The sequence below is a fragment of the Amblyomma mixtum genome, chromosome 6 (assembly GCF_055824585.1).
Source record: "Amblyomma mixtum isolate Tamu chromosome 6, ASM5582458v1, whole genome shotgun sequence".
Taxonomy (NCBI): Eukaryota; Metazoa; Arthropoda; class Arachnida; order Ixodida; family Ixodidae; genus Amblyomma; species Amblyomma mixtum.
The window spans coordinates 112,718,834-112,741,723 of NC_143017.1; the positions used below are offsets into that span (position 1 = coordinate 112,718,834).

Here is a 22,890-nt window from a genome sequence, read left to right on the forward strand (position 1 = left end):
GAAGTGCGAGGTGCCTCCTCCTTAATCCGTTCCTCCTCGTTCACTGAGGGATTATTGGTCACGCAGCATTGCTGGCGTGTATGCGGTATTCTTTGAACCTTTACGTTCGCGGTCTCCGCAATATGTACATACCTTACCGTTATGTACATACCTTACCCTTACCTGAGGCTTACCCTCGTGAAGCTGCCCGTTCGTAACGGAGCCATCCCAGCGGAGGCTCCCGATCAATTCGACCACCTCCGGGGTCCTTTACAGTGCATTACGCTGTGTTTACACCGCAGAGCACACGTGCGTGCTTGCATTTCGCCATGTGCAAATAGGCTCGGATCGGTGCAAGGAAGCGACTAGCCTGGCTGGTTCGCCGCCACTCGCACCACATGTGCCAGGTCGGCGCCCTGGTGGAGGTCAAGAAGTATATGGAAGACCAAGAAATCCAGTGCTACGTCGACCACTGGGATTAGAAGACAAGTGGGGCTAATGTGCTTCTACGGGCACGGCGACGTTCGAATTTGCTGGTAAGCGTAACGCTGTTGGGGTTAGCGCAAGATCTATTTCTCTCTACAAAACACACAGTGGTGGCTACTGGTCATTAATCGTCATCATAATGTAGTTCCTGCGCCGGATACGCCCCCTCACCCCGAGATAACAGCTTTCCTCGGACCTGTTTGCCTGCGAGGTGACATCGGCCCGCATTATGACATTATATTTGTCTTCCGTGTTTGCCTTCTGCTTTTAGCGACTATGTTTTGACTCAGTGTTGAGGTAACTCAGAATGTGGTTCAGTACATTGCTCATGGTGAAGACCATGAACCGTTTTTAAGCATGAAATGCTTTTAGCTCCCGTTGTCGGCAGTGTGGTGACATCACGCCGAGACCGAGAGCCATCATCCGGGCACTGAATTCCACTCATCCGGGCACTGAAACGAGAACATCCGGGCACCGTACGAGATTTAACGAGACTCTCTAAGCCCTCCTACAGGACCGGCATACAAGCGCCGGTAGCTTCGCGCCGAACGGGTGGTGGTGTTCCTCCCTTCCTGTACGGTGCGGTTGGGTGTCCACCGCGATGACAGAGAATTACTGCTCCATTTCCTGTCCTCAAAAAACGTTGCGTTCAAAGGGCAAGGCATCGCGCCGAATGGGTGGTGGCGTTCCTACCTTCCTGTAAGGTGCGGCTCGGGTGTCCACCGAGATGGCAGAGAATTACTGCGTAATTTCCTTTCCTCAAAAAGCGTCGCGTTCAAAGGACGAGGCATCACGCCGAACGGGTGGTGGCGTTCCGCGGACTGCCTGGCAGCGCTACAACACGCTGTCGCGTTCCACTCCTAAGGGCGAAGCTTAAGAGTCATTAATTATCAGTTTATTAGTATTTAGTCATTAATCAGTCATTACACAATAATCAGTAATTTGTCATTACTTCGTCATGAATTATGTGTGACGTAATCCAGTGGTAACATCACCAGTGTCACATACGCAAAGTGGTGCTGAAAACGCTTTCGCCTCTACGCACTTCGGACAGTTTCGAACGCGCTGCATATACATTCTTGTCAGGCCTGCGTCTCGTTGTGTCGGCGTGCGCTTCGCATTATGCCCGTAAACATTTCATGCTTACTCTACTCTCGGTTACGGGAGAGGCAGAGTTTATTTAGATAATTTTTCTACGAAGCGGGCGTGGTGGGCTTTCGTCCGTTTTCTTTTTCTATATTTATTGCTGCTATGTGCCAGCTCAATGGGTACAGACAGAGCATTGGATATATGAAGGGCATAAACTACGCTGTGTTTCATGAGGTGAACATAAAATGGCTCCCTGCTTAAGTGAGCAGTCAGACGTTTCACCGAGACGAAGACTTACAGCGCCTGTGAAGAATTTCTTTCCTTCTTAAAACAGCTGTTTGTATTCTTTTTATTTGGGATTCCGTTATGTGAAGCATGGTTTCTGAAAGGTATATTTAACGAAGGCTAAAGCAAAAGGGGGACCACTAGCACGCTCCCAAGGTTTCACTTCATGCTGCTGTTTGCTCGTCGCTCGAGCACCCACTCGAGAAGCTCACGCTGCACCAACTTGCCAAGCTTGTTTCGCGGAATCTCGTCGACGAGTGTGACACCGCCCACAAGTCGAAGCTCCTTTGGAACGCTCGCTGCGGCATGGGAACATCAAGCATGAAAAATAAAAAAGAGCGAAATAAAAAAAGAAGACTTTCGTGGCAGTCAAATCAGGAACCTATACACGATTTAAACACCTTTTGCTGGACAGGAAGAGAGCGGCAACCAATCGCCAGGGACCACCACAAAAGGCTACGCACGCCCTCTCCTTCAATGTACACAAGAGCCGCAACAAAGAGCGAGAAAAACGTAAAGAATTACGCACTGCATGGATGACTCCGGTCTTGCAGTAGTTTGTTGCTTGACTTATAATATCACACTAAGATCGGTGAAGCTCAGAATTACTCCTTAGTGCGACGCCTACTCCGACCGAATCACTCCGGTGTGCTTCGACTCGAGTCCTGTTGACGATGAAATCGAACCTGCAGTTGTCGTATAATCAAAAGGGATCTGATCCGTGCGTTTCGCACGAAAGTATATTTCGGGACTGGCTGACTCTGTATGCACACTGGAGCCTTTAGTGGTGAAACAAATGTTTCCGTACTCGCCAGCCGTGTTGAGAAAGTCTCTCTCTCCGTACCATTTCGCCCTTTCCACTACGGCAACATCATTTCTTAGCTTGCGATAGAATAACACCTGTTGAATTACATGCTAGCACAACCTAAAAAACAGCTTTCACACTCAGTCCTTGTACTGCTGGGACTAGTTCTAGCTCGACCTTAAGTTCGAATAAACTGTGACCCCTTATACCTGTAGATGAGACATTGTTGTTCAAGAAGCTTCTGGGTGCTTCGCGGTCGTTTGGGTGAGAGAACAAACGCGGGTTAATGACATCCTAGTTCAAATCAAGAGAAAGACGTAGGCTTGGGCAGGGCATGTAATGCGAAGGCAAGATAACCGCTCGTCCTTAAGGGTAACCAAGTGGATACCAAGAGAAGGCAAGCGTAGCAGGGGGCGGCAGAGAGTGCGGTGGGCGGATGAGATTAAGAAATTTGCGAGAATACGGTGGCCGCAACTGGAAAAGGACAGGGTTAATTGGGGAGACATGGGAGAGGCCTTTGCCCTGCAGTGGGCGTAGTCAGGCTGATGATGATGATGATGATGAAACATTCACTCAATGTATTATAGAAAGGGCTTAGGCTAGATATTATATAAGGCCCCGCTCCTGCCCTCGCACTGCTTTTTTTGCTGCAAAGTGTAGCTGCAAGCGCAATGCCGCACGTGTAATAGTCATGCCCTTCGTCCAACCGCATGCCGCACCATGCGGTTCAATTTTCAATTTATTTCCTCTATGTTACGTTTATAAGCGCACCCTTCTCTTCTAGGGAGTAAAATGAAAATAAAAAAAACAATGAAGCAAACCACACGGTAATGCCGTGGAATACGAGAGTCGAAAGTGACTAAGAAGAGCTACAATAAAGTCATGAACTTTTAAATTAATCCACAATATTTGCTGAATATTAGACGGTCGCTAAGGATTTAAGCAACTATTATGGTTTTGCTTGGACGCTCGATTTATATGTCGGAAAATCAGAGGCCCAGGAGGGTAGCAGCATGAGTCCTGATTTTCAAACCGCCGCAGTGACTCAGTGGTTAACGCGCTTGGCAGCTGAGGCCAAGGTCGCGGGTTCGATCACTGCCACAGCTGCCGTGTTTGAATGGAGGCGAAACGAAAGGCACCCGTGCACCTTGCTATGTCGGTGCACGTTAATGAACTTGAGGAGATCTAAATTAACCCTGAGTCCTACTCTACGGCATCCCTCAAGTCCCATGTCTCTTTGGGACGTTTAGCCCAATAAACCAAACCAAACTCAACCAAACGAAGCCCTGAATTTCAAGCGAGGTGACGTGCTACTTCCGTGTAACTGTGCCGAGGTTGGCGGTCTGCAGTTCGCAGACTCTCTAGCTTTACGGACTTGTAGACATATATAGTTCGAAAGTTGCTTTCCTGCAGCGTTCATTTTGACTTCCTCCGTGTTTAGGTATCAGTGCGTTCTCACAAAAAGCGAAAGCGAGTGGCCAGAACATTGTGCAGGTACGAACACTTCCTTCAACACGCCGAATTAAATAAAGAAGGAAAGTGAGATTGACTTTGCAAGATCCATAACTACAGCGCAAACGACAGGACAGAGATGAAGACGGGACACCACACAGCGCTGTCGTTTGCGCTGTAGTTATGGATCATCAAAAACACCAACTCGCCCAACAAATGCTTTTGTCGACTTTGCAAGAAGCGTTTAAAACAACGCACTTCAAAGGTGAGAGGAAATATTGAGGACAGCAAGCTTTTTGCGCCAACCTTCGACAAATCGGAGGTAGTGCTCCGGGCCGAGATGCCTGCTCTCGGGCTTGGGCACAATCACTGCGTGCGGTAGCTGCCCATCTTCCGGGTGCGGCAGCCCCACGACAGCGCAGTCTTTCACCGCGGGGCACTGAAGGAGGGCGGCTTCGATGTAGGCTGGCGGTATCTTCGTACTTCGGTAGAAGATGAACTCGCTCATTCGCTGCACCAGGTACAGCCACCCTTCGTCGTCGAAGTAGCACTCGTCACCTGCAGTAGTGGATTACTGAGCTGAAGAGGCGATCAGTGAAAATATCTTTCCCAATCGTGGAAATGACTCCACTGAAAGGCCTAGGAACGGACGGGGCATGCGTGCTCGATCCTCTGGTACACAACCAGCTGATCGGGTAGCGACGCAGCTGAACTTTAAGCGCTACGAAGCTAGAATGACTCCTGATTCCATTAATTTCGGTCATTACACGAGGCGTGCACTTGACTTCTGTGAGGATGTTGGCTTTAGAAACGTATCACTTGCTGTGCTAACAACATGGTGTCCAGTGTGAATAGTGCCGACCCACTCGCGCTCTAGCTGCTGTAATGTGGGCCTGACACGTTCTCGCAATAAGCATGGGCGCAAACACGCATTAAAAACGTTCTACTATTTTATATTGTAAAATCTTTGAAAAACTTTGTAGAGGGAAGCTTATCAGCTTTGCGCATTATCAGCGAAAGCTGTGCTTCTTTGGTTCAGCCATTTGGCTCTGCATTTGCTGTGAATTCTACAACGTCAGCCTTGAGAGAAAGCGTAGTCGTGCTAATGCGAATCAGCGAGATTGACCTGGCCATACGTCGTCTCCCACACACTCTCTCTTACCTCTCGCAATTGCCCCCTCTCTGTCCTCCCCTAACCTTAGAGAGGAATTTCCCTCTCCACTTTTTGACCTGTCAACCACGGCAGTTGGGCGCCACATGCCGCTGTCTATAGATGAAAATCGATTTAAGTTTACTTGAACTAATTGCATTAATTAAGTGAAATTATTTCCATCCACTGAGTAATCAGGGTCTCATGGCCAGCACTGGTGACTCCATGGTAGAATGCAGTGCTATATGGCTAAGCCAAAACTATAACAGAGTTCGCTGTAAAAATTGTTTCACGGCGCCACGGCGCCATCCATCAGCACGGCGCGGAACCTGCCGTTGAAAGGAGGGGTCTGGACGCTGGGCACTGGGCTCTGCCACCCGATCGCTGTTACGCATGATAAATGACTGCATTTGGCACGGACGAGACCTTGAAACAAAGCTCGTTCTTCTGAATCTACTAAGCCTTTCATACATATATTGTCCAAGATATGGTGCATTTTTTTTTGCTGAGTTCTTCCGCACATGCATTCACATTGCCTTCGGCATCTCCTAATCCTAGAGTCTCATCTGTTATCTGAAGTTATAAACGTATTTTGTCGTCTAAGCATCCTACACCATCTCCTAAAAGCTGTCTTATAAACGTATTTCGCGCTTAGCTAGGAGCTTTGAGCTTGATAAAGTAATATTTATTCAAAATGGTTCGATGGGCTTTGTGGATGGAATGCAATGCCACTCAGACCATCTGTTTAAACAGAAACGCATTCGTCAGCAACATCACGTCACCTGTTCTGTACCAGCCTTCTGCGTCGGTAACACTCTCATTCAGCCGTCCCCAGTATCCTCGCATAAGGCCGGGACCTCTCAGCACAAGTTCACCTTGCTGCATTGGGCCGAGGGGTTTTCTTGTCTCGGTGTCTACCACCTGCGTAATTAGGTACACGCATGCAGCCGCATATATCATAACACACTGTTGAAGGTAAATATAGTCTAAGAAGCGTCGGTTTGAGTACAACAAGAATATTCATGCCCTGAACAGACTGAAGATCCATAACGCATTAGGGGAGTGGCGAGCAAAGAATGAATTGAACAAAGTTAAAAGGCCACCAAAGAGAAGTAGCAAACTGTGCAATGTGGGTAGGGTTACTCATCAAAACAGTGGTGAGTTTCTTTCTGAGCAGAAAGGGCTGCGCGTTCCTGAGAAAATAACGAGTATAATTCCCGAAAACTTTCCGCATTGAAATCGGTCGATAGAAGACAGCTGCGTCATTTTAGTATTCATCTTCCCCAGAGCTCTCCGGCCAACCATAGAGAAGTACGGAACCTGCGTCACGGTGAAATAATCGTTAGGTTTTTTTTTTTTTAGGTTCAACATCCAAAAACGATAAAGGCTATGTATGAGGGACGTCGTAGTGGAGGGCTCCGTATTTCGACCACCTAGGGTTCGTTAACGTGCACTGACATCGTAGTGTAAACGGGCCTCTAGCATTTCGCCTCCATCGAAATGTGACCTCCATGGCCGGGATCGAACCCGTGCCTTTCGGGTCAGCAGCCGAGCACCATAAGCAATAAAACACCACGACGGCTCTCGCGGGTCGCCCCTGTCTTGATATGGCGTCGACGGCAGCTGGTAGGTCTACGGCTGTACCGCAGATTGCATTTTGTAGCAGGCTTCTACGATCTCATTTTCAATGTTTTCCGTAATCAGGCTTGATCCACCGACAGTGTGAGTTCGGCCAACGATGAATCAATTTCCTGTGCACTTGTGGACGTCACCAGTTTCGTGTTTTCGGCAGCAAACCTGAACATAGCATAGCAAGCGAGCGGAGCGATTTGGTACGTATGCTTGCGTCCACGTCGAGCGAAAGCAGGGCAATATTCTCAGTAGACATGGATGCATTTTGCTGCTGCATTTTCTTCATTATCAAGCGTGACGTGCCGACAGTGTGGTCCTTGTGATCGACGAACTGATGTACTGTACTTCTTTGGATGCACTCTCGTTGCCGCTTTCAAGTGATTTGTTGAACTTTTTTTTTTGCATCGACTCACGACAGTTCAGCGTTCGTGTGCGACAGTGGATGGTAAAATCATAGGCGTGGAAAGCGAGCCGTAATGCAGAACCTGTATCTATAGTGCGGATACGAAAACTTCCAAGTACAGGCAAGTATTACGCGTGAAATGAAAATAAGGTACCAGAAAAAAAAAAGTGCAACCTTCCTGCGTCCGTCTGTTTCTGCCCGCGTCTCTTGCATGGTTAAGAAGCAATGTACTAACGCAAGTGCGACAGATCATGAAAGTGCCAGTGCTCCTAAATATATGCCCCGCCTGAGTGCATATTGTGGTGTGCTTGTCATTCCGAAAACAATGTGATATTATTCTTAAACATACAACGAAGAATCATATGCCGTGCTCGTCTGTTCGTCACTGAAGGGAAGTTCGTGCACTACTTGTGGAATATTTAAAGGTACCAACAACTTAGTTTTAAGCACCGATTTTTTTTTCGGTGCAAGGATATCTCGCTACGCTGCTTTATTGTACAACGGTTTTGTTAGAAAAGTTGGAGAAGAGCTTTGACGATAATTTTCCGATAACTGGAAGAGTACGCTTTTATGTGCCCCGATGCTGGAAACCATGATCAGTGAGCGCGATGGCGACTGCACGCCGGCAGAAGCACGGAGGAAGGAAAGATGAGCATAAGTGACTTACTACGTACCCACTGGTTTCCGCTAGGCGGTAGGAGTGGTCGTACCAAAAACTAATATAAATCTCACTCGCCAGGCGGTAATTAGACACTTTTTGTATACAGAAGCGCCCGCTTGAATTTCTGCACCCGGAGTTATTACGGCACAGCGACAAACGCCTCGTCGACGAAAGTTTTTGTTTACCGTGGTTATCACGTTGTCTAGGAAATGCAGAACACCATGGCACCATCTAGTGGGAAAAGCTAAAAGCCCGTCATCGGCGATTGCAAGGGCTTGCTTTTGATCAGAACGGCGCACTGGAGGGAGAACAATCTATAACAAAATATGAAGAACACTCCTGAACCATTGTGCACTTAAAACAAATCAGTATTATTTTACAGTGATGTGGATGTGGGGTGAGATACGTCGAAAACAAGTTTTTCACTGCAAGATAGCACTTCAATTTATTCTTGGCGATTTTTGAAGCCATATTTGACCGTAAATTTAACTTTTTCCGATATTTCAGGACTAAATTCTTAAAAAAAATGAGGCAAGACTATTTTATTCCTGCAATTATCTTCTGACGTATTTTGTTAACTTGTCGATCCATTTAAGAATATTCCGTTTCAACGTCGCTTGCTTGCAGCTAAAAGCATATTCGCTCGTGTTTATTCCTTGGTATCCTGGTAAAGATGATGGGGCTTATCGTTGGTTTCTATTTTTTCCCGTCATGCTGACGTCGTTATTTGCACAGTTCATATTAGTGACCAGACAATGAAGAAAACGTTCCTCCTTGATATGGTTTGGTGCTGCCTCTATGCAATGACTGATGTTGAAATACAGCTGTGTGTAAGTCGGCTCAGCAGCGGTAACACTTCACCCCGTTCCCAGTTCATCCAATTCAAGCACCTGTACTGAATTCAACTGATTTGGCTGGCCATCCCTGCCGCGAAGACGTCAGTAGGCAATCTGGGCCAGCCTTCTCATAGGGCGTGCTCTGGTGGCGGCTGTAGGATGGGGTTAGATGGGGCGCAGAGGGCTGCAGTCCCGACCTGTTTGCTTCATTTATTTTTCTGGCAGGACGGCGTGTGTGAGTTAAGGGCGGGGAGGAGAAGCATAATTTATAATCGCCGATATCCTTTTTGTGTTAATGAAGCTAGTTTAAATCCTTTTGCCGTGCGGTGACGAGTGACGGTCGCTGGCTGTTGCGCTTTCCTAACCTCAGTAAGTATAATTTCATGGTCCCTTTAAGGGTATGACGCGAGGCGTTTATGGAGGTTTGCGACTTTCTTCCTAAATTAATACCCCCGTCTAATTACATACACTCATTAGCATGCATCATCGCATCACTCGAAGTGCTAGATGCCCGTGTGCACAGCGACGTCGGTGCACGTTAAAGAACCTCCAAGAGGTCGATATTATCCACAGCCCTCCATTATGGAGTCCCTCAAAGCCTCGGTAACTTTGCGACAGTAAACTGCATAAAACCATAAAACGAAGCTCACATCAGTAGGCATATCAGACCACGTGATACATCCCAAGACACAAAAGGTCGCCCTTTTACCATCGAAGCAAAGCCCCTCAACGTTCAAGGAGTGGCGTGCCTGACCCGCAACCCAAGGGTATGGGTGCGATTACTAATTATCGCAGTTTTCTTTTCAGTATAAATTTTCAGCCTTATAATTATGCAATTTGAGTAATGCTACGACTTCAAAACCTCATAATCACCATTTGGATTAAGTTTTAATCATTTTGATTTCACAGCTCAACGTGTGACGTCCCGACCTTCTTGACCAATCGGGATTTCGTTGATATGCCAACGCCAAAAACTTCTGTGGTTCCTCCGCTGAACGGGAGCTTAGCTGTTGCGTAAAAAAAAAGAAAAACGAAAACAAAAATGAAGGCCTCTCGCACAATGGATCAAAAAAATTCTGTAGGTGCACTGCTAATAACACACGTTCGGTTCAGTGACTGTACTTGCCCCCTGCCGTCGACATGTGGATCACTTTTACCGATTTCCTGGCTTATCAGAGCTCTATTTTTCGTAAAATGACATATTTGCTACCATATAATACTAATCGATGTAGCTTGATTTAGTATTCCACTTCAGTGCCTCTTTAATCTGCAAGGCTATGCAAGAAGCTGCTCACAAAAAAGAAGGGACTAGAGCTCCTTGAAAATTTGAATTTAAGGTTGCCTGAGGCACCCTATGTACACAAGGAATTTTCTCACCATGGCCTCAATGCCCATTCCAAGGCGGCCTATAGAGGTGAATCTCGGCGGGTCATCATGGAGTCCTCCCGCAATGAAGATAATTTCGGACTGTCCGTAGACTGCAAGCAGTTGAAAGTAGGAGAGGAACATTTATGAGAGTTGATAAGCAGCTGACGCAGACTGTTTCATGTTGCGAACGCCTCTTCGTTCCGACTCAGCTCGCGCTCGCCTGGCCCTGTGCAGCGTATGCCGCCGTACTCGTCTTGGCTCAGTTGGAGCAGTCCGCTCGCCCGCATTCTTTCGTGCGTTCTGCATGCCACAGCTTTGCTGCTTGGTGTCGCCGCGTTCGGCGGCGGTACAATTTGCAGTCCATGCAAACATATTTTAACTCTTCAAACGAAAATATGTCTTTCTGCAAACTGTGAGTGCTTACTTTTACATAAAAGTATGAAATGGAAGCAACTGTGAAACATACGCTGAGTGTAACTCTTGAGGCGCAGCTCCTGAAACAGCCTCCTTGCCACGTCCTCGCTGATGTAGTTCGTTGCCGTTGTGACGTAACGCAGGTGGCCAAGGTTGTAGCTGCTGCGTTGAGGGTGGTCCAGGAGGCATCGCGCCACGTAAGGAACTGTGCTCAGTGCGGTCACCTGTTTGAATAGTGTGGTTAGTTAGGTTGCAGCGCCACCAGTCTGGTCAGTAGGCACTTGCCTTGTGCTTTTGCAGCGCCTCGAGAAGTGCTTCAATGTTCGGACTCTCGAGAAATGCGGCTGAGGCTCCCTGGACGATGGCTTTGCTTACGCAGTCGAACAAAGCGTACACGTGACCAAGCGAACTGGTGCACAGCATAACATCCTCCGTTGTTAGACCCATGTGCTGCGGATGGCTGCGAAAATAATTACTACGGCATGAACGGCATTCCAAGAGCAGCTAAAAGTACTACCGCAAGAACAGCCCACCGATAAGGCCCCGTGCAAAAGATTGAAAATTTGGTGTATTCAGAGAAGGAAGATGCAGAACCGTCAGCCTGGAAGCGCTTACACTAAAAGAAAAAAAAAACGAGGAGGAGGCTATATATTGCGAGCAGAGAAGGCCAACAAAAATTCTGATAATTTCTGTGTAGATATTTTTGTTTCTGGTATGAAATTTCTGACCGACACAGCATGACGAACTTTCTTAGTGAGCTAGAATGCAAGAAGCACAGCAAATGACATCGCATGGGCCAGGAAATACACTTTGCAAGCATGCCTGGCCAGGTTCGTCTATACACAGTCACTAATGCAGTGTGAAATGCACCACCGAGCTCCAAGAAGAAAGGGAGCATTCGCGTAACGTGGTCGACCATGCTATCGCTTAAATTTTAGTTTTTGAACTAGGATAACGGTCGCAATAAGTTAACCACAATTCGCGGGGCTTTACGCTCATCTAGGGTGGCTCGATATAACCACAACTCGCGGGGCTTTACGCTCATCTAGGGTGGCTCGATACTACGCTCACCTACGCTCACCACATGAGTGCCGCCATCTCACGACAATAAGGCAAAACTCTAAGCACAGCAGTTTAGCATTTCGGCGCCATGTGAGATAGCCTGGAGCGAGATTTGCGCTTGAAATACTCGTAGAAGGTGACGTGACAGCTGTGAGCAGGGTGGCTGTGAGCGAAGAATCCTGAGAGAAGCAACCTAGGTGGGCCACGTAAGTCACGTGACCTTGTTAGTTCACAACAGCCTGCACACCGGATTGTGAGCAAGATGTCCGTCACGGCAGTTCAATTAACGACTGGTTGCGAGAAGTTGCACGGGAAGAGCGACCTGGGTCTCAAAAGCTCCACTGGTGGCTGCGTTTGAAAGTCACCTGTGTGGGGAGTGGTTCATTGTTGAACTGCTTGCACCATTGCGCCAGGAGTGGTATGAGGACTCCAAGCGCTCTATCAATGTTAAATGGAGAATGACAAATTCAACATATATGCGCAGAAAGCTGCTAACGCTATCACGTTAAGCCCTTCGGGCATAGCTTAAGCGTCCACTCTAGTTTTTCATTTCGCTGCGCTGCGCTAGCCCCCACTCGCCGATTTCGCCAATGTTTGTTCCCTCGGTGACCTTGAAGAGCTGGGTGACCGGGTGCCATCCGCCTGCGTGGAAGGTGCACCTCCTAATTCACGGGGCCTTATAACGTCTGCACAACCTGCCCACAGGATTGTGAGCGCACTGCCTAAAATGGCAGGTGGCAGTTATATTTAGGATTAGTCGCGACAGGTTGCAAAGTTCCACAGATGGCATGACTTTGACTCCCAGCGAATTATGGATGTAGAGGATGACTCATTCTATATGTGCATTAACCCGTTAAGTCTATAGCTTCATACAATTAAGGCGGAGCAAAGTGTCCCAAGCTAAATTGAACATAGCTAGTGCTAGGTCACCTGTGTCGCATTTGTCTTGACCCCAGCTGCATCGTCAGTCTTTTTTCTAAAAACAGACTGATATGGTGAGGTAACAGGTACAACACTATAATGATCCCCCAGTACAAGTGTGCGACAAGTGCCGGTCCTACCAGTTATTTTTGCATAAATCTCCGAGAAAAATGGTTACATCTAAGCTTACCGGCTTAGCGCATAATCAGCCAAAAGCTGATTGGGATTACGGCCGAAAGTCCCGGAGGGGTAGACCGATTTAAAAGTTTATAGCCGACTACCCGACTGGGCGTCTCACAGGCCGGTTTTAGCATCTGTAAGCTCCCATGCATACTGGGCCCTCTTCCCCTTGGTGCATTCGGCTCGATCGCGCTCCCGGTGCACTTTGCGCACTCCAGGGCCCGCTTGTCCAAACCTAACAGTCTAATTCCCAAGGTAGTCATTCACAGTCTAAACCCTCTGTTCGTTTTGAGGAAACAAAAGGCGCCGAACTGGCTCGCTGGGCCAGTGGACACCTCAATCGCTCCGTGAGGTTTTGCTGACATCGACCAATAAATTGAGGCAGTAATGCGCGTTTCTTTTTCTCGAAACAAACAGAGGGTTTAGATACTGTTGGTTTAGACGAAAGGAAGGAGCATAACTGTCTGCCTGGGTCAGTGGACACCTCAGTCGCGCTTTGAGGTACGTGGCGGTGATGTCTACCTAATGCGTTACATGACTGCCGTCGTACCCCGCAAATTGCTATCACTAAATGGCTTGTAGAAAGCTATACACGTTTTGCTGTGAAATTGCGAAATAATTTGACTTTTTGCACAGTGGATGGGATAGTATACTCTTTCTTTTTTTTTAGCGATAGCTGTAGTACCTTTGTAGAAGGTATTTAGTAAACTATATTCATGGGCAAAATGTCAATCTCTTGGCAAAATCTCATTAACAAACTTAGGCCGCAATGTTCATCGTGTGATAAGTGTTGGCCCATTTCTAGTACACTACTATCCTGGTCCGCCACCCGCAATAGAGTAGTGGTACGGGCGGCGGTGTAGCTATTTATTCAGCCTCTTACTATCTCTCCTCTCCTGGTCCGTCATCAGTATCAGCGTACCCATGAACTTTCGGAAGATTATCCCATTGAGAAATAAAAAGCTTCTGTGTTTTATTAAGGTTTCCTTTTTATTGCACGTGGAAGAATGCGCTTTTATTTAGAGCTTCGCCGATTAGACGTACCTTATGTATCTCCTGTTTTTGATGTTCTTTTCTCTGTTGTATTTATTCTGTTTCTTTTCCATTAAAATTCCAGATGTGTGTACAGAGCTGTTTTGTGTTCTCTCTGGCTCGTTGTGCGTGCGTTGTTTGTCTGCCTGAATAAACTACTACTAACTAGCCAGTTTTCTTTTTCAGAGACAGGGACAGGGAGGCATTTGAAAGAGCATGTCATCGACATAGCTTTTATTACTGGCGAAACCATTTTATGGCATTTGTGTTTAAATAAGCTGCCTAATAAAATATGGCCCAATATGCTTTACTTCGGAAAGATAAATCTGCAATACATTTTGGGCACAAAAATGTAGCTTCTGTTTTTTTAGCGACGAATGAACTTTCTTAGCGCTGCTTTCTGCTATGCCAGACGACAATATATATGGACTTTAGCTTGGAATCCTGTGTGTTTCAGAGCAAACAAGAACGACCTTATTGGCGTTGACACTCAAAACTAATAACAAGGGTTCGTGACCTATGCATCTTCGTGGTCACAAAGATTATTCCATTAGGAATATAGTCAAAAACGTGAATGGCAACTCAGTAAATGCAAATCAAGGTTAGGGGCTAGAAAGATGAAAACTTTTTCGAGACTACTGCGATGATTTGGTGATTGCTATCTATTTGTACATATACGATCTGGAGCGAACTTAACGCTGGCGTCCACTGACCGTTAGTTTTCGGTTGGCTATAACACGCCGCTCATATTTTATACTTTGGGCATGCTGTTTCATCTTGTTGGGTGTTTAGTCCAGCTAACTATGGCACTGCTAACCTGGGGACCTTCGGACCTTGGAAACTGCTGTCGGCTGTTATGTCCTGCGTGGAATAGTTATCGCTTGTTGGCGATAACTATTAGCATGTATCGTTGACCCCAACAAAACAAATGGATCAGAAATAACAATAGAACCGCCGCGGTGGCTCAGTGGTTACGAGGCTTGTTTGCTGACCCGAAATACGGGGGTTCGATCAGGGCTGCGGGTATTGAATTTCGATGCAGGCGAAATTCTAGAGGCCTGTGTGCTGTGCGATGTGAGTGCACGTTAGAGAACCCCAGGTGGTCGAAATTTCTGGAGCCCTCCACTACGGCGTCCCTCCTAGCCTGAGTCGCTTTGGGACGTTAAACCCGAATAAGCCATACCAAGAAATAACATTGGCACGTCTAGCAAGTTCCTATGGGTCGCAGCGAGTAGCGACATTGGTAAATCAGCAGTGGCCTAGCGGCTTGAGTCTCCGCTTCGCGTGCGGCGGGTAGGGGGTTCGATCTTTAGCCTCGGCTGGCAACAAACAAACAATTAAATGGGTACAAGCTCAGCCTTGGTCCGCCACTCGGCTGATCTGGGATTGAATGCTTGGAAGAGGGGTCTTTGAATCCAATTGGGCGATGCCATTTATAATGATACGAACTACAGATTCTACTAGGGATTCTCCTAGCAATGGTCTGCCGCCGGACAAATACAGGGCTTCGGGCAGTTGCCTATAAGTATAGTGCATTGTCACAGAATAAATAAATGAGCGACAAATGATTTTTGTCACCTGTTCGCTGAGACACTGGCCACAAGCGAATCATGGTTGTGCACCACTATCTTGGGTTTCCCGGTCGTTCCACTTGTAGCGCTCATGTAACAGATTCTGTTTTTCTGGTATTCGACAGATGGTGGCCCTGAACCGTGGGCTTCACGGCCCATCCTCATGAGTTGGTTCCACGAGGCAATCGTGTCTCTGGTGTCAAGGGTAAGTCCCGCCGGTTCACCCAGCGCTATGATGTGCTGCAAATTGCGTAAGTTGCAGAGATTAGGTCCTTGTTTCAAGAGGGGAAAAAACCGGGATATGAATAAAATTCACGAAAATTAAGGACTAATGCAATTGTTATAAATTTACAAGCGAGAAGAAATGGTGCTATGAATATTTTAATGGCAAGAGAAAGGTGGATTTGAAATTCCACTGCGTGCTGTATGCAACATGTTAGTAAGCAAGTAGGAAAAGTTGATTACCTTTACAGTTGGCAGCTTTGTCCTGAGTTCCAACGCTTCATCAATACGGTCAGGCTCGCAGCAGATGGCTGCGAATTCGAAGGTTTTCATCCATTCTACAAGAACATCTGGAGTAGAAGAAAGCTTTTTTCACTTCACTGGCATCGGGAAGTGTGCGTGGTTTTTGGATAACTCGAATTTTTCCGGAAACCACATTGTGGCGAACAGACAGCAGGATTGTTTCTGTGCTCTTAGCGAATAGTTACTAAAATTAGAAAGACTGAAGCAGAGAGAGAGAGAGAGAGAGAGGGGGAAAGGCTGGGATGTTAACCAGAAAGGATTCCGGTTGGCTACCCTGCACAGGGGAAGGGAATGATGGGAATTTAAGAGAAAAGAGAGAAGTAACGGGAAATGATCACAGTCTGTCAATCAAGGCAGTCGCTCTCAAAAAGCGAAAGAGTGCCTTGTAAGCCTTGATGGCAGTTGACTGTTGTGGCCACGGACCGAGGATCTTGGCCGCTGTGAAAGGGCGAGGGTCCAGGCGGTCCAGAGCACATCGCAGCTTATGTCTTTCGGCTACAAAGGCAGGGCACTCGCACAAGATATGGGTGATTGTCTCATCACAGGCGCAGTTCACACAAGAAGGGCTGTCGGCCATCGCGATCCGGAAAGCATACTTATTCGTGGACAATGTCAATGTCAATGTCGTCAATGTCGTCTTTGACATTGTGGTTTGTGTGCGCTCTTTCTGTATCGTTCGGACATGCAGGGTTCTCGCTTTTGGCGTCGCACTCTGCATCCAAAACATGCCTTTTTTGCTCTTGATGAGCACAATTCTCACTAAATACTTGCCGAATGACGCATTTTAGACAGAAGCTGCTGCTTTATTTCGAAGATTTCGGTTCCAGAATTTAGAGTGGCTGCCTGCTCAATGGAAATAAACCTTTCTCCCCTTTCGCTCAAAAGAAGAGGCGAAACAATGTCAAAAAATGATAAATATATATATATAGCACTAAAAGATAAATGTACATGGTTGCTAGAGGTAAAAGGCGAAATTGAGAAACGCTTCCATTAGGTAAACATTTATTGCTAGTCGACGTTTCGGACAGAGCCTGTCCTTTTTCAAGACTGAAGATACAGGGTTTGTTGCTTCTCTTCTTAAGGGATTGGCATCTACACACGCACACGCACACGCACACGCACACGCACACGCACACGCACACGCACACGCACACACACACACACACACACACACACACACACACACACACACACACACACACACACACATAGGGTGTCCCAGCTAACTTGACCAAGATTTATAAAAAAAACTAAGTGTTCTTCTGAACTGAAATCGCGTGGATGTTGTTAGGGTTTATCTAAAGTTACAGTACTTTTTTTTCGGTCCTCATATTTGAATAATTAGTCGAGATAAAAAAATATCTTTTTAAATATAGCTTGAAACGTTCAGGCGTCAATAGGAAAGTTGGGGAGCTCCACAAATATTGTCCAACCCAGGCACTTCCAATGAGATAGACTTAGCGTGGCCGTATTTATTCGGGAAAAACGAAAGCCTGCGGAGTTTAAAAAATACCACGTGACAGCGCGCTCCGTGCGCCCGAATGCGCCGCGATTACAGCGCTCTCATCTGTGTTTTGTAAGAACCATCACTCGCTTAGTGCCTTTCGTGCTGCCCAAGACAGGGCTTCGCGTAGCGCTTGGTTCCAAGATAAGCGCCAGTGGGTTCGGGCGGCAAATGAAAGCGTGACTCCTGTTCTTCACGTAATTCACGCGACGTTATCAGGCTTGTTATACGCTTCTTTGCTTGTTGGGATCTTGCTCCCGAATTCAAACTCATGAGATTGTCATCGTTCCTCCGCATGCATTCTGCTAACGTGACAGCGCAATTATCGCCGCGAAAACGGGAGCCGTGCTTTCTTTCTTTCACACACACACACACACACACACACACACACACACACACACACACACACACACACACACACACACACACACACACACACACACACACACACACACACACACACACACACACACACACACACACACACACACACACACACACACACACACACACACACACATATATATATATATATATATATATATATATATATATATATATATATATATATATATATGCATGCTGCCTTTAATTAAGACTGCAGAGTAGGTGTCAGTACAATAAACTACGCACTGCGGTGGCAGCTCTCTTCAGGTAGCGCAGCAAGTCCCGCAGTGCGTGTTGGATCGTGGTGTTCCTAACTGCCGACCGAAACAACAGACTACGCTCCAACAGTGTATTTTTGCTGTTGGGTTTCAAGGTGCCTTGATTTAAAATAAAAAAGCAAGTCGCAATAAACGTAGCCAGGGGACTGGACCCTAGCTAGCCTTCAGATTACATGCTGTGAACACATGTCCTATACCTCTAGTCTTCCGGATTCCGACGTGAGATCTCCAGCTTATACCTTTGTAGAAACCATTTTTCGCATTTCCTCTCTCCAATGTCGCAACAATATCCAATGAAAAAAAAAAATGAGAGAATGCTGACAAGTTTTATCACAATGGATCCAACCAGAGCAGTCTCTTTGGATTATACGCACTCGCATTTGTCGAAGATTTTAGCGTTTTAATAAAGATAATTAGGTCGCAGAGCTGCGCTTTTGTTTTATGCCGATAATGAGGGCACCTATCGAGAGGCACCTAAATTTTAGTCATCCCTACCTACTGAGAATCCCGAGTGCTCGTAAGCGCTGCCCACGTTGGCGCACGCTGCGCCCAAAAACATGGGCAGTATTTCGACGCGGTCGGCGGCGACTATGCAGATCAGATCACCGGCGCCGATGCCCAGGCGGAGCAAGGCTGCGTGCACTGCGGATACCTGGTCCGCCAGCTCGCCATAAGTGCGCTCTTCGTGCGTAGTGGCGTTTATCTGCGGGCAGATAGAGAGAAAGAGGGAAGGTGAGAGGCAAACCAGAGCGGTGTTCCGTTTAGATACCCTACAAGCTACAGGGCAGCCAACAAGCGGCTATTGTGGAGCCAGGCGTCATAGAGTTACTTCGATCTTGATATTTAAAACATCGCAAGCTTTCAGCATTTCGCTTTAAATGTTAGAATGTGGTAGCATTGGTGCCGTTCAGGCTGCTCGGAACAGACTGTCGGGAAAGGACACTTGCAGTGCACTCGCGTTTCTTCAGCGGCGGAGCAACTGCTTTCCCACAGAGTATCTCACGCTGCAATGCAGTTGAAAGATACCGCTTCTGGCTGGTTGTCTAATTTAGAAATCCTTACAAAGCTGACCAAGTTGGTACGAACTAACGGTTATACTCCCAGTGCGAACACGAACAGGAAAAAAAATACAAGCACTGATTTTTTAGGTTCCGAATTCCGTACGCATGCTTAAAAATAAAGAGCATTTAAGAATGCAGGGAACCTAAATCACGAAAAGAGACCGTTTCTTTTCGTTTCTACCATTTGCACGTACGGAGATAGAGGATGGGGAAGGAAGAGCGGAGAGATTATGCGGTACAAGAAACCAGTTTGCTGGTCTGCACTTCGGGGAGGGGAGAGGGAGATATAAAGGAAAAGGAGAAACTTAAAAAAGAACAGCGTATGGTTGAGTCTAGCCACAAGCGCAGGCATGGCGCTCTCAAGGAACGGAACAGTGTTTGGCAGGCCTTCAAATTCGATGCTCGTTGCTGCCACCATCCGAGGATTCTCATCTCTCTTAGCGGGCGAGGTCCTGGACTCTTTAGTGCTCAGCACAGCGGATGTCTCTCGGGACTGCATGTAAGGCATGCAGAAAGTAAGTGCTCAATAATCTCGTCATGCCCGAAACTATAGCCAGACAACGTTGTCATGAATATATGTGACAAAGCCAGAATGGTTCGTGAACGCAGCGCCAAGACACAGGCGAGAAACATACAGAAGTCACGTGATAGTGTCAGTGCGTTGGTTGTTTTCCCTTGTCTTTGAGCTGTTAATATACCGCAAGTAGAAGTGTATATTTTGTCCTGACGGAACGAAGGCTACCCCAGTGGCGGGAATATCGGATATCCCAGTGGCAGAGTCACAGTGGCAGGCATGACGATGCCTTAGAAAAGATTCTCCGCCTCGGTCCTGTCTGTTATATTGTGTCCTGGATTCTCTTTATGCTTTAGAGCCTCCGAACGGTTTTAAGGAAGCTAGACATACATAAACGATTACGGGAGTTTCGAACATGACACAAAAAGTTATTCGAATACTACTGCACTACATGAAGTACACACGCCTCAGAAATTGTTTTGGAACTTTGAGTACCCAACAGTATAGGAGCACTTCGTGTGCTCCTATCCCTTCTTCCCGCCTTTTTGTCCCTTTCGTCCCTGTGAAGAATAGTGCAAAATTCTGGTTAGTGTTCCTTCTTTCCTTCCTCTCTTTTGACTCTCACTGGAAGTTTGTGAACCGAGTTCCGGGGTCACGCAATTTACGTAGACGGCCTCTTGACAGTTTCTTATGACCACCACTTTTACCCCCAGAGAACGCCCAAGGAGTGTACAACTCGTTGTGAGGGAGACGCTTGTAAACGTTTAAGTGACACCTCCCTAAGAACCGTTTTGATAGAGGCGTAAATTTTCTTTCTTTGTTTTGCTTGTACCAACACAGTTCCCAGATTTGCGTTCGACATGAGTCAACGCTTAATTGCTTTTCTGCGGCAACAGTCAAAGGCACGTTTGCTACTTTTACGCCTTTGCCGGTGTTGAGGTAACTGGATGGAATGATGCGAGAGGGAAAGCCAGGAGAAGAGATGCGCAGCGCTTCACGGAGCGCTCTTTCATGGATCGACGGCGAGTCTTTGGCAAGCGGCGGATACTAGCATTGGCGCCAAGCGGCCCGTCAGTATAGAGTCACTGGAAAATTTTCATAGTACGTCATTACTTTGCCCCGCGGCGCGAGAACTAATGCAGAAACAGGGGAGAGACGCGCAGAGGGTTGTGACGTCATCATAGCAGCTCCATGGTGTTTCGCAAGGGTATCTTCGGTGGTGTTTGTTTTACAGCAAGAGCTGTTAATTTGATTAAGAATTCCGTTTTCCGAAATTCTCCTCCCACCCCCCCCTTCCGTTTTTTACCTAATAGTACTCTGAGTTTAAGATAATGTTTCACAAAAAGTGGTAAAATATAAAGTCATCTGATTATTTCAAAATAGATTGCAATTTCTTTGAACGTCAATTTTGTACTTCCAAATGCCCTCTCTCTAAAAGCGCTACAGGAATGCTGTCTGTATATTCCAATTTGATGACTACAGCGGCCTTCTTAGTGAATGATTGAATTACATGATCAGAGAACAGCGAGGCTGCCAGATCAAAACACCATGAATTTCATCCGTAAACTTATCAAGGTGCGCATCACGATGGCTGCTATTAAGGTTAGCAAAAACATGCAGATGCCCTGCGCTGGAGCGTAGCCATGGGCTTTCTGCCTGGGATGAAAATACTGACACTGTGCGCGCGCATGGCTGAGATAATCGTTTCTACCAGCGGGCGCAGCTGGTGCAGGGCCAGAGTGATATCTGATGACGACAGCGCCTGCGTGCTGAATAGGATGCGCGGTCGAGTGGTGTTCATGCGCCAATACAGCTTCATTGTTGGCGAGAAAGTCGAAAACATCCTCGAAGTAGCAAGTACAACACTGTGTCAAGCCTCTTTGAGCCCATCACTCACCCATCGGGAATTGCGGTGGCGTCGAAGGTGGTCTAAGAGATATCCACCGAAGTTCCTATGAACGTCCAACGCACCTTGATTTTTGCTGAAAGGGCTCTTGAGCACAGTAGCCATCTGAGTAACGTAATAAAGAAGGCTAGTTATCAATATTTCCAATCATTCAAATTTAAAATGGCTTCTTCTTCTGCCTAGAACTAAAGGCGTTGTCACCAGGTAACAAGGCGCACTTGGACAACGGGTTTGGAAAAGTGCCAAATAAATCCGAAACTCGACATCCCTGTAATGGGCCTAGAACCACCATCCTGGTTCGACTTCTTTCAGCAGCTGTTTTATGGACGAGTAACCGTGTATAATCTTGCTGCACTTAATTCAGTCCGGGAATCTGATCAATGCTTGTTAATACTGCCTGTCTTCCTTTTCCTTCGCTCCTTTTCCTATGCTTAGCGTATTTTATCTTGCTAAATCGGCTAAGATTTTTACTATTACGTTATTCGTCAATAACTGCATTCCCCTTTCTCTCCGCACACGGAGAACAGTATTGTCATTTTAGGTGCTTAAAATTGAATCTTTCTCGAATGATTTTCCCAACGTGCAACGAATTGTGTCGATTAACCTAACTCAGGGTCCGAAGCACAGAGCTGAATTATATCTCTCCAACACCTTCCAAGGTGGCCCGGAGCAATGTTTGTGTCTTAATTGACGTAGTTCAGTGCGCACTGCAAAATGCAAGTTTACGTACCTGGGTTATCCGCCCCTGTCGCTCCTGGTGAAAAAGAACCAACTGAACAGTAACTCCTTATAACAAATCTTGCCTCTGCAGCGGTACTTTATATATAGAGGACGCGAATCGAGAATCACTGACGTTGCTTCATCACTGCATCGTAGCAGTGAACGTACACCAGACGTTAGCCACCGGTTGCTGCGCACCTGGTGCAGACATAACGTGCTCTGTGCCCATATGGTCTACTCCGAACGGTGAAAAACTGCTGGAACTGGAAAGGAAGGCAAGAGGCAGGGAGTTGTATTGCGCCGAGGTTTTTTGAGTGAAATCGGCAGCGGGATGACGCACCCAGCTTGAGCTCTGTGTTTTGCAGGCGCAATAAATTTGGCCAAACATATTTGCCGGAGGTTGACAGCACTGATTTATTGGAACCAATGGGGTTGATGTACATGAATCAGCAGGCTCACCTGTAGAGTGATATGCAGATATATGGTGATATGTACAGATGGTGATATTCACATATATGGTAATATGCACAGCTGCGCTAGTACGGGCGCGATGCTTTGTCTTTTATTGCTCGAATGTCTAGACGGTTTCCTTCCGGTGGAGGCATTATCTCTGAAACCGCGTGACTCCTCACAAATATCAATTCTTTCGTTTCGCTGAATTCCACTCGA

The 22,890-nt window shown here is 46.9% G+C and overlaps 1 protein-coding gene across 1 annotated transcript; it reads right to left on the minus strand.

Annotated features, from left to right (window-relative positions):
* Window positions 1–1,911: 1,911 nt before the first annotated feature.
* On the minus strand, window positions 1,912–21,606 carry LOC149340061 (uncharacterized). The gene is made up of 10 exons (XM_089548805.1): window positions 21,493–21,606; window positions 18,516–18,723; window positions 15,792–15,898; window positions 15,334–15,566; window positions 10,846–11,020; window positions 10,613–10,784; window positions 10,156–10,256; window positions 6,029–6,167; window positions 4,403–4,654; window positions 1,912–2,138 (listed from the first exon to the last, which is right to left on the minus strand). Exons 1-10 carry the CDS (start codon window positions 21,604–21,606, stop codon window positions 1,999–2,001), a joined length of 1,641 nt encoding a protein of 546 aa, XP_089404931.1. The 3' UTR covers window positions 1,912–1,998.
* Window positions 21,607–22,890: the final 1,284 nt, after the last annotated feature.

Excerpts from the sequence above, each read along its gene's own strand:
- LOC149340061 (XM_089548805.1), bottom strand. The coding sequence starts at position 21,606 with ATGGCTACTGTGCTCAAGAGCCCTTTCAGCAAAAATCAAGGTGCGTTG. Across the intron at positions 15,567-15,791 it reads CAAAGCTGCCAACTGTAAAG|CACATCATAGCGCTGGGTGA; the intron begins GTAATCAACTTT and ends CGCAATTTGCAG. Across the intron at positions 11,021-15,333 it reads GCCAGTGTCTCAGCGAACAG|CCATCCGCAGCACATGGGTC; the intron begins GTGACAAAAATC and ends TTATTTTCGCAG.